This window comes from Polypterus senegalus, chromosome 13, assembly GCF_016835505.1.
Source record: "Polypterus senegalus isolate Bchr_013 chromosome 13, ASM1683550v1, whole genome shotgun sequence".
NCBI classification, from domain to species: Eukaryota; Metazoa; Chordata; class Cladistia; order Polypteriformes; family Polypteridae; genus Polypterus; species Polypterus senegalus.
Window position 1 is genome coordinate 9133238 of NC_053166.1, and position 12666 is coordinate 9145903.

The following is a 12666-nucleotide window of genomic DNA, read 5'->3' on the forward strand; positions in this document are numbered from 1 at the left end:
TTTAATTAACAACAAGACTCGGCGCTTGATTAAGCAAATGCTTGGAGTGAAATTGGTTGGAGTTTGAGGCCCTGACTTAGTTGGTCTTCTGTTGGGCTCACTCACTTCATGTTTCATTTCTGTTTAAGAAAAGAAATTAAGAAATTCAGGGCAACAGATCTTACAAAAAAAAAAGTTAATTTTAAAAAAATTCAAAAGAAGTTAATTAGCAGCAAAAACAGGTCACTCATTTAGAAAAGGGTTAGAATGGAAACCTGCAGCCACTACGGCCCTCCAGGACCCCTGGTCTATATAAACACAGAGAACTCCAGTTTTTCTATTATATCTCGCCTGAAGAAGGGGATAGAGTTGCCTTGAAAGCTTTGCATATTGTAATCATTTTAGTGAGCCAATAAAAGGTGTCATTTTGCTTGACTTCTCTCTACATTTATAATGGCTAACACGGTTCAACACCCAAGTACTAACCTAAACTTTAAATTTAAACCTCTGGCAGTTGAGTGCTTACTTTTTCACCATTTTAGGTTATTTGTTGCATTCCACCTGTTTAAATTTGTAGAAAAGCTGGAAACACTGAAGTGTTTTGAACCTTTTCACCAGTAGTGTACACACACATTCATATCCCTTAACTGCATTAAGTGAGTTTAAAAGTGAGTGGACAGATAATAGAGAGGCTACTGTGTGTGTCTTGATTAGGTAAACCAGCTCTTTGACAAACAGCCTGCTTCTCCAAAGGCCTCACCATGTGGCTGAGACTCCATTTATATTTAGTTGTGTTTTCTTCTGAGCATAAAGACAGACAAGATGCTTAAAGAGACTTTGTTCTTTGTACGTTTGTTTATGCTAAACATGGCGATTTCATTATGTCTGAAACTGCTGCTCTCCTGCCATTCACACAGTGCAGTGCAGAGAATGGGGAGAGTAGTTCTGCAGAGACGGCTTAGGGAAGAGACCACCATAGCAGAGGAACAGTTTGGTTTTACGTCAGGGGGAGGAACAACTAATGCCAATTTTGCATTGAGACAGATGATAGAGAAGCATCAAGAAAACCAGGTTTGCCCAGGGTGGTCTTTATGATATAGTGCCACGTCAAGAGGTCTAAAAGTGCATGAAAGAGAAGGGAGGACCTGAGAAGGAGTGAGGATTGTGCAGGATATGTACAAACCGGATTCCAAAAAAGTTGGGACACTATACAAATCGTGAATAAAAACTGAATGCAATGATGTGGAGGTGCCAACTTCTAATATTTTATTCAGAATAGAACATAAATCACGGAACAAAAGTTTAAACTGAGAAAATGTATCATTTTAAGGGAAAAATATGTTGATTCAGAATTTCATGGTATCAACAAATCCCAAAAAAGTTGGGACAAGGCCATTTTCACCACTGTGTGGCATCTCCCCTTCTTCTTACAACGCTCAACAGACGTCTGGGGGCCGAGGAGACCAGTTTCTCAAGTTTAGAAATAGGAATGCTCTCCCATTCTTGTCTAATACAGGCCTCTAACTGTTCAATCGTCTTGGGCCTTCTTTGTCGCACCTTCCTCTTTATGATGCGCCAAATGTTCTCTATAGGTGAAAGATCTGGACTGCAGACTGGCCATTTCAGTACCCGGATCCTTCTCCTACGCAGCCATGATGTTGTGATTGATGCAGAATGTGGTCTGGCATTATCTTGTTGAAAAATGCAGGGTCTTCCCTGAAAGAGATGACGTCTGGATGGGAGCATATGTTGTTCTAGAACCTGAATATATTTTTCTGCATTGATGGTGCCTTTCCAGACATGCAAGCTGCCCATGCCACACGCACTCATGCAACCCCATACCATCAGAGATGCAGGCTTCTGAACTGAGCGTTGATAACAACTTGGGTTGTCCTTGTCCTCTTTGGTCCGGATGACATGGCGTCCCAGATTTCCAAAAAGAACTTCGAATCGTGACTCGTCTGACCACAGAAGAGTCTTCCATTTTGCCACACTCCATTTTAAATGATCCCTGGCCCAGTGACAACGCCTGCAGTCTTTTCAATTTTTCGCTGGGTAACACCTTTCTGATATTGCTCCACTATCTTTCTGCGCAACATTGTGGGAATTGGTGATCCTCTACCCATCTTGGCTTCTGAGAGACACTGCCACTCTGAGAAGCTCTTTTTATCCCAAACATGTTGCCAATTGACCTAATTAGTGTTTGTTGGTCTTCCAGCTCTTCGTTATGCTCAAATTTACTTTTTCCAGCCTCTTATTGCTACTTGTCCCAACTTTTTTGGGATTTGTTGACACCGTGAAATTTTGAATCAACATATTTTTCCTTTAAAATGATAAATTTACTCGGATTAAACGTTTGATCTGTCATCTATGTTCTACTACAAATAAAATATTGACATTTGCCATCTCCACATCATTGCATTCAGTTTTTATTCACAATTTGTTTAGTGTCCCAACTTTTTTGGAATCCGGTTTGTATGAGGGAGTGAGGACTTGGGTTAAAATAACAGACAAGATCCCAATTAGAGGAGGTCTGTACCAGGGGTGGTCTTCAAGCACTTACTACTTTGATCTGGTTATGAATGTGTTGACTCCTGGGATAAAAGACCAATCTCCCTGGTGGAGGCTTTTTGCAGGTGACATTGTGTTTTATAGCAGCAGAAAAGACAAAGTGGTGAGGAAGTCTGAAGAATGGAGAAGCGCTTTGTAAGATAGAAAACTGAAAATAAATAGGCAGAAGAATGCAGAATATCTGAGGTTTAACAATGATCAGGTTTGAGAAGTTAACCTCCAGGGAGAAAGAACCACATGCAGAGATAACCCACAGAGTGCAGTGTGGATGGAGCAATTGGAAGAAAGTATCAGGAGTGTTGTGTGACTGAAGAATTAAGGTGCAGGTTAAAGGTATGGTTTATAAAACAGTGTATGATGATGTATGGAGCTAAGACGTGGGCAGTAAAGGGGACACAGGAGAAGAAGATGGCTGTGGCAGAAATGAGCATGTGGAGATGGATGTGCAGAATTTCAAAAAAAGGATAGAATAAGAAATAAGACAATCTGGGCAGGAGAGATATCTAAGAAAGTCTTGGAAAGAAGGCTGAAGTGGTATGGACATGTGATGAGGAGAGACAACAGATATGTGGGGAAAAAGACTGATGGGAACAGAATGTACAGGGGAAGAGAAAACAAAGGAGGCCAAAGTGGAGGTGGATGGATAAAGTAAAAGATTTGGGGAAAAAGGTTCTGATTGGAGGGGAGGTGCAGGATCAAGCTGTATAGAGAAAGTTGGTCAGGCACATCTACCCCCACATAGAAGTGGGAGAAGGTGAAGCAGAAGAAGTAGTTGTGTGGGCAGGAATACCTAAGTAATGATAGATGTAAGGGGAAAACAGCCAGACTCATTCGAGCCAACAGAAAGGTCACGGATACTCAAGTAACAGCTCTTTACAGCAGTGACGTGCAGAAGTGCATCTCTGAATGCATGACGAGTCCGACCTTGAAGCGAATGGAATGCAGAAGTAGATGACACCACTGGACTCCATTAATGTTAGTGAACCAACACTAGGCATGTGATCACTAAAACTGGAAAATGAAAAGATTGGTCTGGCAAATCTTGGTTTCTGCTACAACATACAAATGAGAAGGTCACACAACATGAATCCATCCTACACTGGTGTCACTGGCACAGGCTGGGTTGGCCTCTTAATTCCTTCTGGAATACCGTTGTGTATCTAAACATTATTGTTGACCATGTGCTTTATCCTTTTATAGCCACAGTCGTCTCTTTTTTCAAATGGGCAATGTAGCGTGTCATAAAACATAAATCGGCTCTGCTGGTTTCATGAACACAATGAATTAATCAATGCCTTTCAGAGTTCAGGCTCTTCTGGAGGCAGAAGGGTCCTATTTGGTAATTGAGAGATGGTCCTAATAAAATAGTTACTCAATATATGAGTTCATTTTTTGATATTGTCCCAATGATCATACAACAGGCTTAACAAACACATTTAAAATATCAGGAAAGATGCAACTCTATTTTAATAACTTTTAACTGTAATAATCTTTATCATGAAGTTAGGAAAACTGGGGACTGTTGTAGGCATGAGTACTGACATTTATCATGATCGTGCTAATTTGTGTTTACAGCGTAAATGAACTTTATGTGGATGACCCAGATAAAGACAGTGGAGGAAAGATAGAAGTCAATCTGAACATCAGCTTACCGAACTTGCACTGTGATCGTAAGTATATCAGTATTTTTTACTATTTTGCTTGCAGGTTTAATTTTAAACCTCTTAACGAGAATTAACACCAGTCTTTGTCACTGTGCACATCTACACAGAGTTACTGTCTTTGACATTAGTTTGCTGTTGTCAGTGGTAAAGACTCCGTCTAAAACGGCACTTTATGGTACTCACTTTTGTGAATCTTATGCATTTGTTAATCTAAAAATGAAGAGGACTGCTAAAGATATCACAATATATGCAAACTCTACATATCAGTCAGTGGTTAATTTATGATTTCTTACGTAATGCGATTCTTTATGAGTGTATTTTTCCATTTAAAAAAACCTAACAGTCCATATAGTAGGCATGTCCAACTCCGGTCCTGGTGGGCCGTAGTGGCTGCAGGTTTTCATTCTAACTGTCTTCTTAACTAGTGACTAGTTTTTGCTGCTAATTAGGTTTTTTTTTTCTTTTCTCAGTTTTATTTAAGTTGACTAAGAATTCTTACTTGTTCCTTTTCCCTTAATAAGCAGCCAAACAATAATGAGACACAAAACAAGCCTCCACATGACCAACTAACCACAGTACAGTGGACCCTTGACTTACAAACTCAATTCGTTTGAGGGCTGGTTGTAAGTCAAGACTATTTTTTCCATAAGAAATAATGGAAATACCCATAATGCGCTCCGAACCTCCCACAGCAACACTTACTTAACCTTTTCATAATAAAAAAGAGTTGCATAATGCGTATAATGTATAATTTTTCTAATGTACTAACCAAAAAGTTATAAAAAGTGCCTAGCCTACCAGAAACAACAATTTCATACTGTACTCACCATTTAAATTGACATCTTTGGGCTGCAGGAAGGGAGGAGGAGGAGAATTAAACGGAAGGTGGTTATTGTTTAGAAGGAGCCTCCTTATGCAAATCTTTTCTTTGTAAAATTGTCGAGATGGTGGATTTCGACATGCTGTACACATTAGCGAGATCAGTCATGAACGCCACTCTCATATTTCCGCACAATTTCCTTCTTTGTTTCGATTGTGATCGACGTTTCTCAAGTTAATAATGACAGTTGTCGAGCACTCAAAGCTGGCCGTGTTGTGAAATGCTGTAATAATACACTCCAAAGCAAGCCGGTGCTGACTCAGCCTGATGACATCATCATGTGCCGTGCCAACCCACTAGCTAACATCCCTTAACAATCGCTTTCTTTACCTTCGTTACCTTCTCTTCCTCCCTTAGCAATTCTGCATCTTGCTTGCCATGGTCTTCGTGAATTATATATATAGATAAATCACTGCACTGACCGAAATTACATCCACAAACACATGTATCTGGGCTCCGACTGACGCTTACGAAACGCTCTTGGCTGTTTGTTTACAATCGACAAGCGGATACACGTGACCGCATTCGGGTCATAACGCAAGATGTTGGTCATAAATCAAAACAAAAATTTTTCTCGTAAATCAAGTTGTTCGCATGTCAGGCCGGTCGTATGTCAAGGGTCAACTGTATCTAAAAATAAAGTTCGGCAAAGGTCTCAGTAAGGTTAATCTGCCCAGGTCATCCAAAACATTTTGGCAGTGTTCTTAGAAAAAACAGAAAATCAACAGTTTTGGAAATGTCTGCTGTGGTAGAGTGAGAGCAGCAACAATTAAATAACGGGTTTAAATTATCACAAGAATCAGCTCCTTATTAAGAAACTGGTTGGAGTTTGAAGCCCCAATTTAGCTGGTCATCTGTCGACTTGTTTCATGTCTCATTTCTGTTTGGCTGCCATTTAATGAAGAAAAAATAAATTCAGAGGACTGAATCCTTAAAACCAGGACAATTAAAATGAAGGGAAAATAAATTAATTAGCAGTGAAAACTGGTCACTGTTTAGGAAAAGGGTTAGAATGAAAACCTGCAGCCACTGCGGCCCACCTGCCATATAGGGTTGTAATCACTCTCATTATTTTAATACTAATTATTTATAACATTTTAGCACTCAGCATCTAATAACCACTGTGCATGAGAAATAATTTGATAATTTAACTATACTCTAGGCTCTGATCAGATTGTGTTGGGGTTTTCCCCCCTGTCTTTTGATTAAACGATAGAATGCAAGCTGCATGTGTTATGTTGAGCAATTTTATACATTTTTAAAAATTGTTTTCTTTAAGAGCATTAATATGTGTGTATATTTAGGGGATTTAGTGCCTAAAGATTATAAAAATGATGTCTGCTTTTCACTACAAGGCATTTTGAAATAGATAATAATAATTATTATCATTATTTACATTTATATAGCGTTTTTCTCACTACTCAAAAGTGCTTTAGTGAATGGGGAGCCACTTCAGCCACCACTAATGTGTAGCATCCACCCGGGTGATAAAATGGCAGCCAATGCTGTGCACCACATATTAGCAGCTAGATGAAATATGTTAACTTTATGCTGCAACTCCATCTTTGTTTTAATTAAGGGTACCAATGTGGTGGGGCAGTTGCTTCAGTAGTTTCAACGATGATATTACCCGGCATGGCTTAGGAGGTGTGGTGCGTGTGACATCACCAGAGTGACCATATAAAGGTCGGCAAGTGTGTGTGTGTTGGTGTGCAAATTCTTTTGTATATCTTCCTGGTGGACTCGAATTTAATATTGTTCTTTATCTGTATGCTGCTGCTGAAGTATGTGAATTTCCCTGTGGGATTAATAAAGTATTGAACTTTGGTGTGCTTTATTAGCTACTTCAAATATTAGTTACTGTTTATAATTCTGATAACAGTTTAGCATGACTTTTGTTATTGAACATGGCTCACTCCTCACCATGTCTAATATCCCAGTCACTATTACTAGGAATTCCTAATTATTATATTATAAGTAATAAGGTAACCCTTACTGTCTATTCTTTGTCAGTACAGGGTGGTCCAGATCTAATTATGCAGATCCAGATCATCTGGATGACTTTGATTTATGCGGGGACGATTCCAGTTCGGCGCGAAGACGATTCTTCATGGCATCAGTTCACACACTTCTCGTTGGTCTGGGATTTTTCGGGTGATTTTTTTATGTAATAAACTTAATAAGATATAGCGTAATGAAAATTGCATAATTAGACCAGGACCACTCTATATAACAGTCGGCTTCAGCCTAGATTTAAAATACCAAAGGGAGGCAAAAGTGTCGATAGTTGGATTTATCAAAGCAATAATCAATGGGAGGAACAATCTGAGAAAAAGCACATATTACTAAAGAAACAGAGGGTACATTAACAAATATTGTTATCCTAACCAGCATTTCTTACACAAGTAGGGTTTTTCCGGTTATTGGTCAAGTTACAGTAGCTCAGCCGCTTGCCCAACATGAAGCAGTATGAGAACTCCCAGCTCCCATTCTCTGCCTCCCCATCTCTCAGTGTCCTCGCTGTCAGTTTCACTGCCTGCAAGGTGATCCCTCAGATTCTCCTCCTGATTGTTCGATACTACTGGGGAGACGTTTTCAAGTAATCCCCACCCGATACCACTCAGTCTTACTATATGTTTAAAGGGCCAGCTTCCCTTTATGGCCACCACCCATAGTTTATAAATACCATGAAACAAACTATCTCCTGTAGAGCTTGAAATGGTTTTATCTGTAAACCTGGCGTCCATGTTCTGTCTGTCCTGCAGGCTTTTAAAACTTCTCTCCTTCTCCCTTAAGGGCTCTTAGGGAATTATTTGCTGAGGTTTCCTTTGCAGTCTAATGACTCCACACTGAAGTTGCTCTCCATCTCGTATAACGCAAATGTCATCTCTGACTATAACGAAAATCTGTGGGCTATTTGGCTTGAATACTCAACAGAACACATAATTGGCAAAGATAAAATAGAAGGATTAAGGAAAAAGTATATCTCAGTATAGAAAAATTAAATTTCCTCACTCTTTGTAGTCCATTTCATGATCAGCCTTAAATATGGTGTTCGATACTTGAAGAGCAATTTAGACATCTGTAGTCTCTAGATATTAACGCTGTTTAAAGTCATGCAGCTGTTATCACAAAAAGACAAAGACTCGCTGGGAATGTGCCGTTCTTGCTGAAGAATTAGCTTGTGCTAGTGTTGTGGGTAGAAGTTTCGATAGGAGGCATTAAGGAAATAAAGTGTATTGCAGTATAGGAGCTTTTTATATTTCAGATTAGATTAGATAAACTTTATAAATCCCAAGGGGAAATATGCGTACATCAGCAGAAACATTAAAAAACACAAGGATACAGACTCATATGACAGAAAATACAGCCAATCAATTAATCAATCAATAATAAACTTAAGAAGTACATGGCTGGAAACATTAAATTGTCTGATAGCAGTGGGCAGAAAAGACCCCCAGAGGCGCTTCATAGCACACTGTAGTGGGATGAGCCTGTGGCTAAGAGTGCTCCAAGAAAATTCCTCCTGGAATGGATTTTTCATGATGGCATCCAATTTTGCCACCATCCTCTTTTTCACAACAATTTCTGTCTAGGGTTTGCCCTGTGATGGAGCAGACCTTCTTGATAAGTTTGTTCAGGAGTGCTCAGGTGGGTTCCCCAGGAGACCACAGCGTAGAACACCACACTGGATACTATGAAATGATACAACATTTCCAGCAGCTTGCTGCACACATCAAAAGATTGGAGTTCCCTTAGCAAGTCCAGTTTGCTCTGGCCCTTCTTGTTCAGAGCCACAGTGTTGTCAGAACAGTCCAGTTTGTCGTTTTGTGAACCCCCCCAGGTACTTGTAGCTCTGCATTACTTCCATGTCCTCCCCCTCAATGATGACTTGTCTCAGAGGCTTCTTGGCACATCTTATGTCCACCACCAGCTCTTTTCTCTTGATGGTGTTGAGTTGAAGTTGTTGTTCCTACACCATAAGACAAAGTCCTCTGTGACTTTCCTGTACTCTGTCTCCTCTCCATCATTAAAGCAGCCTATGACGGACGAATCATCTGAAAATCCCTGTAGATTGCTGGCGCTGGTATTGTGCTGGAAGTCTGTTTTGTTGAGGGTGGACAGGAAAGGAGACAGGATGGTTCCCTGAGGTGCTCAAGTATTAAACGCCACCATTTCTGACACACAGTCTCTCAGCCTCACAAATTGCTGTCTGTTGGTCATGTAGTCCATGATCCAGGAGATTGTGGAGGCATCAAAGATTCAAAGCCTTGAGTTTTTACCCAGTTGATGAGGCGGAATGGTGTTAAAAACACTGGAAAAGTCAAAGAATATGATCCTGACTGTGGGGCTGGCTTTGTCCGAGTGGGAGTAGACTCTGTGGAGCATGCAGATGAGAGCATCCTCCACACCTATATGTGCCTGATAGACAAACTTTGGGTTAGACAAAATTTCCTGACTCTGTGGTCCATTTCATGGTCAGCTTTAGTATTGTATTTGATACTTTAGACATCTACAGTCCCTAGATCTTTCCATATTCAACAATGGCCCATGATATGGAGTGCAAGGCTTAAATGGGTTATACAGGTGTGGTGAGAGTTATGTGCTGACCTGGTTATTATACAAATTAAAAGCACCAGAATGAACGTAAGCTGCACGTTTAAGATGACAATACGGACTAGAGATTTAATGAAGTTAAACTCTATCACTCTGCCCAACAGACCTGTCATTTTATATCTTGCATTTGAATTTATTCTCAGAGGAATAAACGCAAGATCTTGCCTGGGTGTTTGCATTACTCTTTTGTTTTGTGTTTTTTTTCTTGCTGGCTGCTTCTTTGTATGTTTTTTATTTCCTCTGCTCAGAAACATTCATGTTGGTTCATTAGTGGCACAATGTTAGCTCCTGAATGGTGCTGTGTTCTTCGAAAATGAACTTCTCTGTCATCTAGAGTTGGCTCCTGCCTCACATCCGGTACAGTTGGGATAGACCCTGACTCCCCATGCTAATATAGGATGGTATATAGAAATAATTTAGCATATCATTGGGCCTTGAAACCTGAAAAATCGATCATAAAATCAGACCCCGACGAATTTTGTCTCAGTTACCAATTTCTTTTGCCACTTCAACGACGTTTAATTTAAAACCAGCTTCATATTTTCTTCTGATTGAACGCTTCATCGTAGATATGGGATGCTCTTGCGATGGGTGTGTAATACAAAAAGCACAAAGCAGTGCAAACATCACTTCAGAATAGTTTGATTATACAATACAATACAATACAGTTTATTTTTGTATAGCCCAAAATCACACAGGAAGTGCCGCAATGGGCTTTAACAGGCCCTGCCTTTTGACAGCCCCCCAGCCTTGACTCTCTGAGAAGACAAGGAAAAACTCCCAAAAAAACCTTGTAGGAAAAAATGGGAGAAACCTCGGGAAAGGCAGTTCAAAGAGAGACCCCTTACCAGGTAGGTAGGGCGTGCAGTGGGTGTCAAAAAGAAAAAGGGGGTCAATACAATACAATACAATATACAGAACAGAGCAAATCCTTAATACAGCATAATAATAAAAATTTTAGAAGTACGGTTTAACAGTAGATGATATGACATAATAAGATTTGGATATTTTTAGAGTTCTGGAGACCTCATCCATCAAGCTGCCTCCCCATTTGGCCAGTCCACGGCTGAAACGTTGCTCCGATGAAAGGACCCCTCTTTCCCATGATTCCTGTGATCCTCCATCAGGGATGACTTTACCATAGGCAGGCAAACAACTTGGCAGGTGGGCCGTGGCACCAATGGCCACATTTGGGTACCGAGAACAGAAACAGAATAGGTGAGGGTTAGTATTCAAATATAATTATCATGTTACTTATGTTATAGTGCTAATGACTAACAACAGAGATGCAGTCTGCACAGTTAATCAGCAGCTCTAGTATTCTATTATCACCATGTGGTCACGTAGGCACAATACGTAGAAAAGAAAAGCCGTGTGCTCTGTGGTTACTCTCTCAGGTGGGCATTAGCATATTATAATCTCTTGGACCAATAGCGTCTGTTTTTTGCATTCGACTTGTACGACTGACATTATAAAATACCAGAAATTATACGGTAAAATCAAGCCCCGACTTATCCGCGGGAGAACTTAAATGCGAATATATATGGTACAAATGACTGGAAATCCACACTTCAACTATTATTTTACACTAACAGAAGCCACCATAACAATGCAGGAATAACAAAGCAGAGACTTTTAACTTCAAATCAAAATTTTGTTGGTAAATGTTATCAGTTATTTTAAACTGCTTATTCTTTTATTCCAATCACAACTCTCCCAAGCAGTGTCTGTCCTGAATATATGGACTGAAAAGCCACATTTCAACTAACAATACAGATGTGCAGCAACCCTCCATTTTCTGTGTCTCTCTGAACATCACCAGTGTATTAAAGTGCTCGTATAAGAATGATGAAATACCCAGAATTAGTTGTGGTATTTTATACTACAGTACTACTTCAGACCTGGATCGAATGTTTCTTTTATGTAAGGCAGTGAAAGCCTAAGGCCAGTGTCATATAGCAGCATTTGATCCAAGCTCTGTTGAGTCATGCCGATAAGCTGGCTTTGATAAACACGTATCCTTATTTATTTGCTGCTCATTCACTCTTCTACGCGGCTTCAGTGGAACATAAACAACAGTGTGGCGTCATGCCGCCGTTATCACATGAAAACAAAGACTTGCTAAGAATTTGTGGGTCATGCTGAAGGATAGCTTGTGCTAGTATTCAGGGTTGAAGATTCAATAGAAGACATTGAGGTGAAAGTGCATTTCAGTATAGGAACTTTTTATATTTTGGTGTAACACAGTCCATTTTGTGGTCCGCTTTAGATATGAGGGTGACATTCCCAATACTAAACATCTAGAGTCCTTCGCTATTGCCTGATACAATATTAGCCCATAACACGGAGAGCCTTGCTTACGTGGTCATACTGGACAGGTGAGAGCTGACCTGGTTATTTTATAAATGAAGAGTGGTGCTCGAATGTTAGTGAAACCTTCAGAATTTTCCATATTCCTTCATAAATGAGGCCTAGAACATTATCAGATTTACACACTTGTCCTAAAAGTAGGTAAAGAGAACACAATTGAACAAAAGAGACAAGAATGTAATATTTGGTTGTTTATTTATTGAGGAAAATAACCCAGTGTCACAAATCTGTCAGTGGCAGAAGTATGTGAATATTTGCTTTTTGGTCTTGATCGTTCCTGCAGATCGGCTTGGAGGAATTTTAGCCCATTCCCTCATACAGAATTGCCTCAACTCAGGGGTGTTGCTGGGTTTTCTCAAATGAACTGCATGCTTCAGGTCCTTCCTCAACATTGCTATTGGGTTACGGTCAGTACTTTGACTTGGACATTCTAAAACCTTTTTTTTTTTTTTATTTATTCTTCTTCAACTCCAACTCCTGGGTGTCAGCCCAACACCCAGGCATCCTCGCAGCTGCCCGCGAGCGCTCGTTCACTGGCTCGCTCGCTCCGTGTGTCTCTCTCTCTCTCACTTCTGCACTGACTTG

At 40.1% G+C, this 12666-nt stretch overlaps 1 protein-coding gene across 1 annotated transcript in view; it reads left to right on the plus strand.

Annotated features, from left to right (window-relative positions):
* Nucleotides 1-12666, plus strand: part of ergic1 (endoplasmic reticulum-golgi intermediate compartment 1) — a 161907-nt gene that overhangs the window by 88855 nt on the left and 60386 nt on the right. The window contains exon 4 of the mRNA XM_039773814.1: nucleotides 4126-4220. Coding sequence (XP_039629748.1) covers nucleotides 4126-4220 — 95 coding nt within the window. The remainder of the gene's footprint in view (nucleotides 1-4125; nucleotides 4221-12666) is intronic.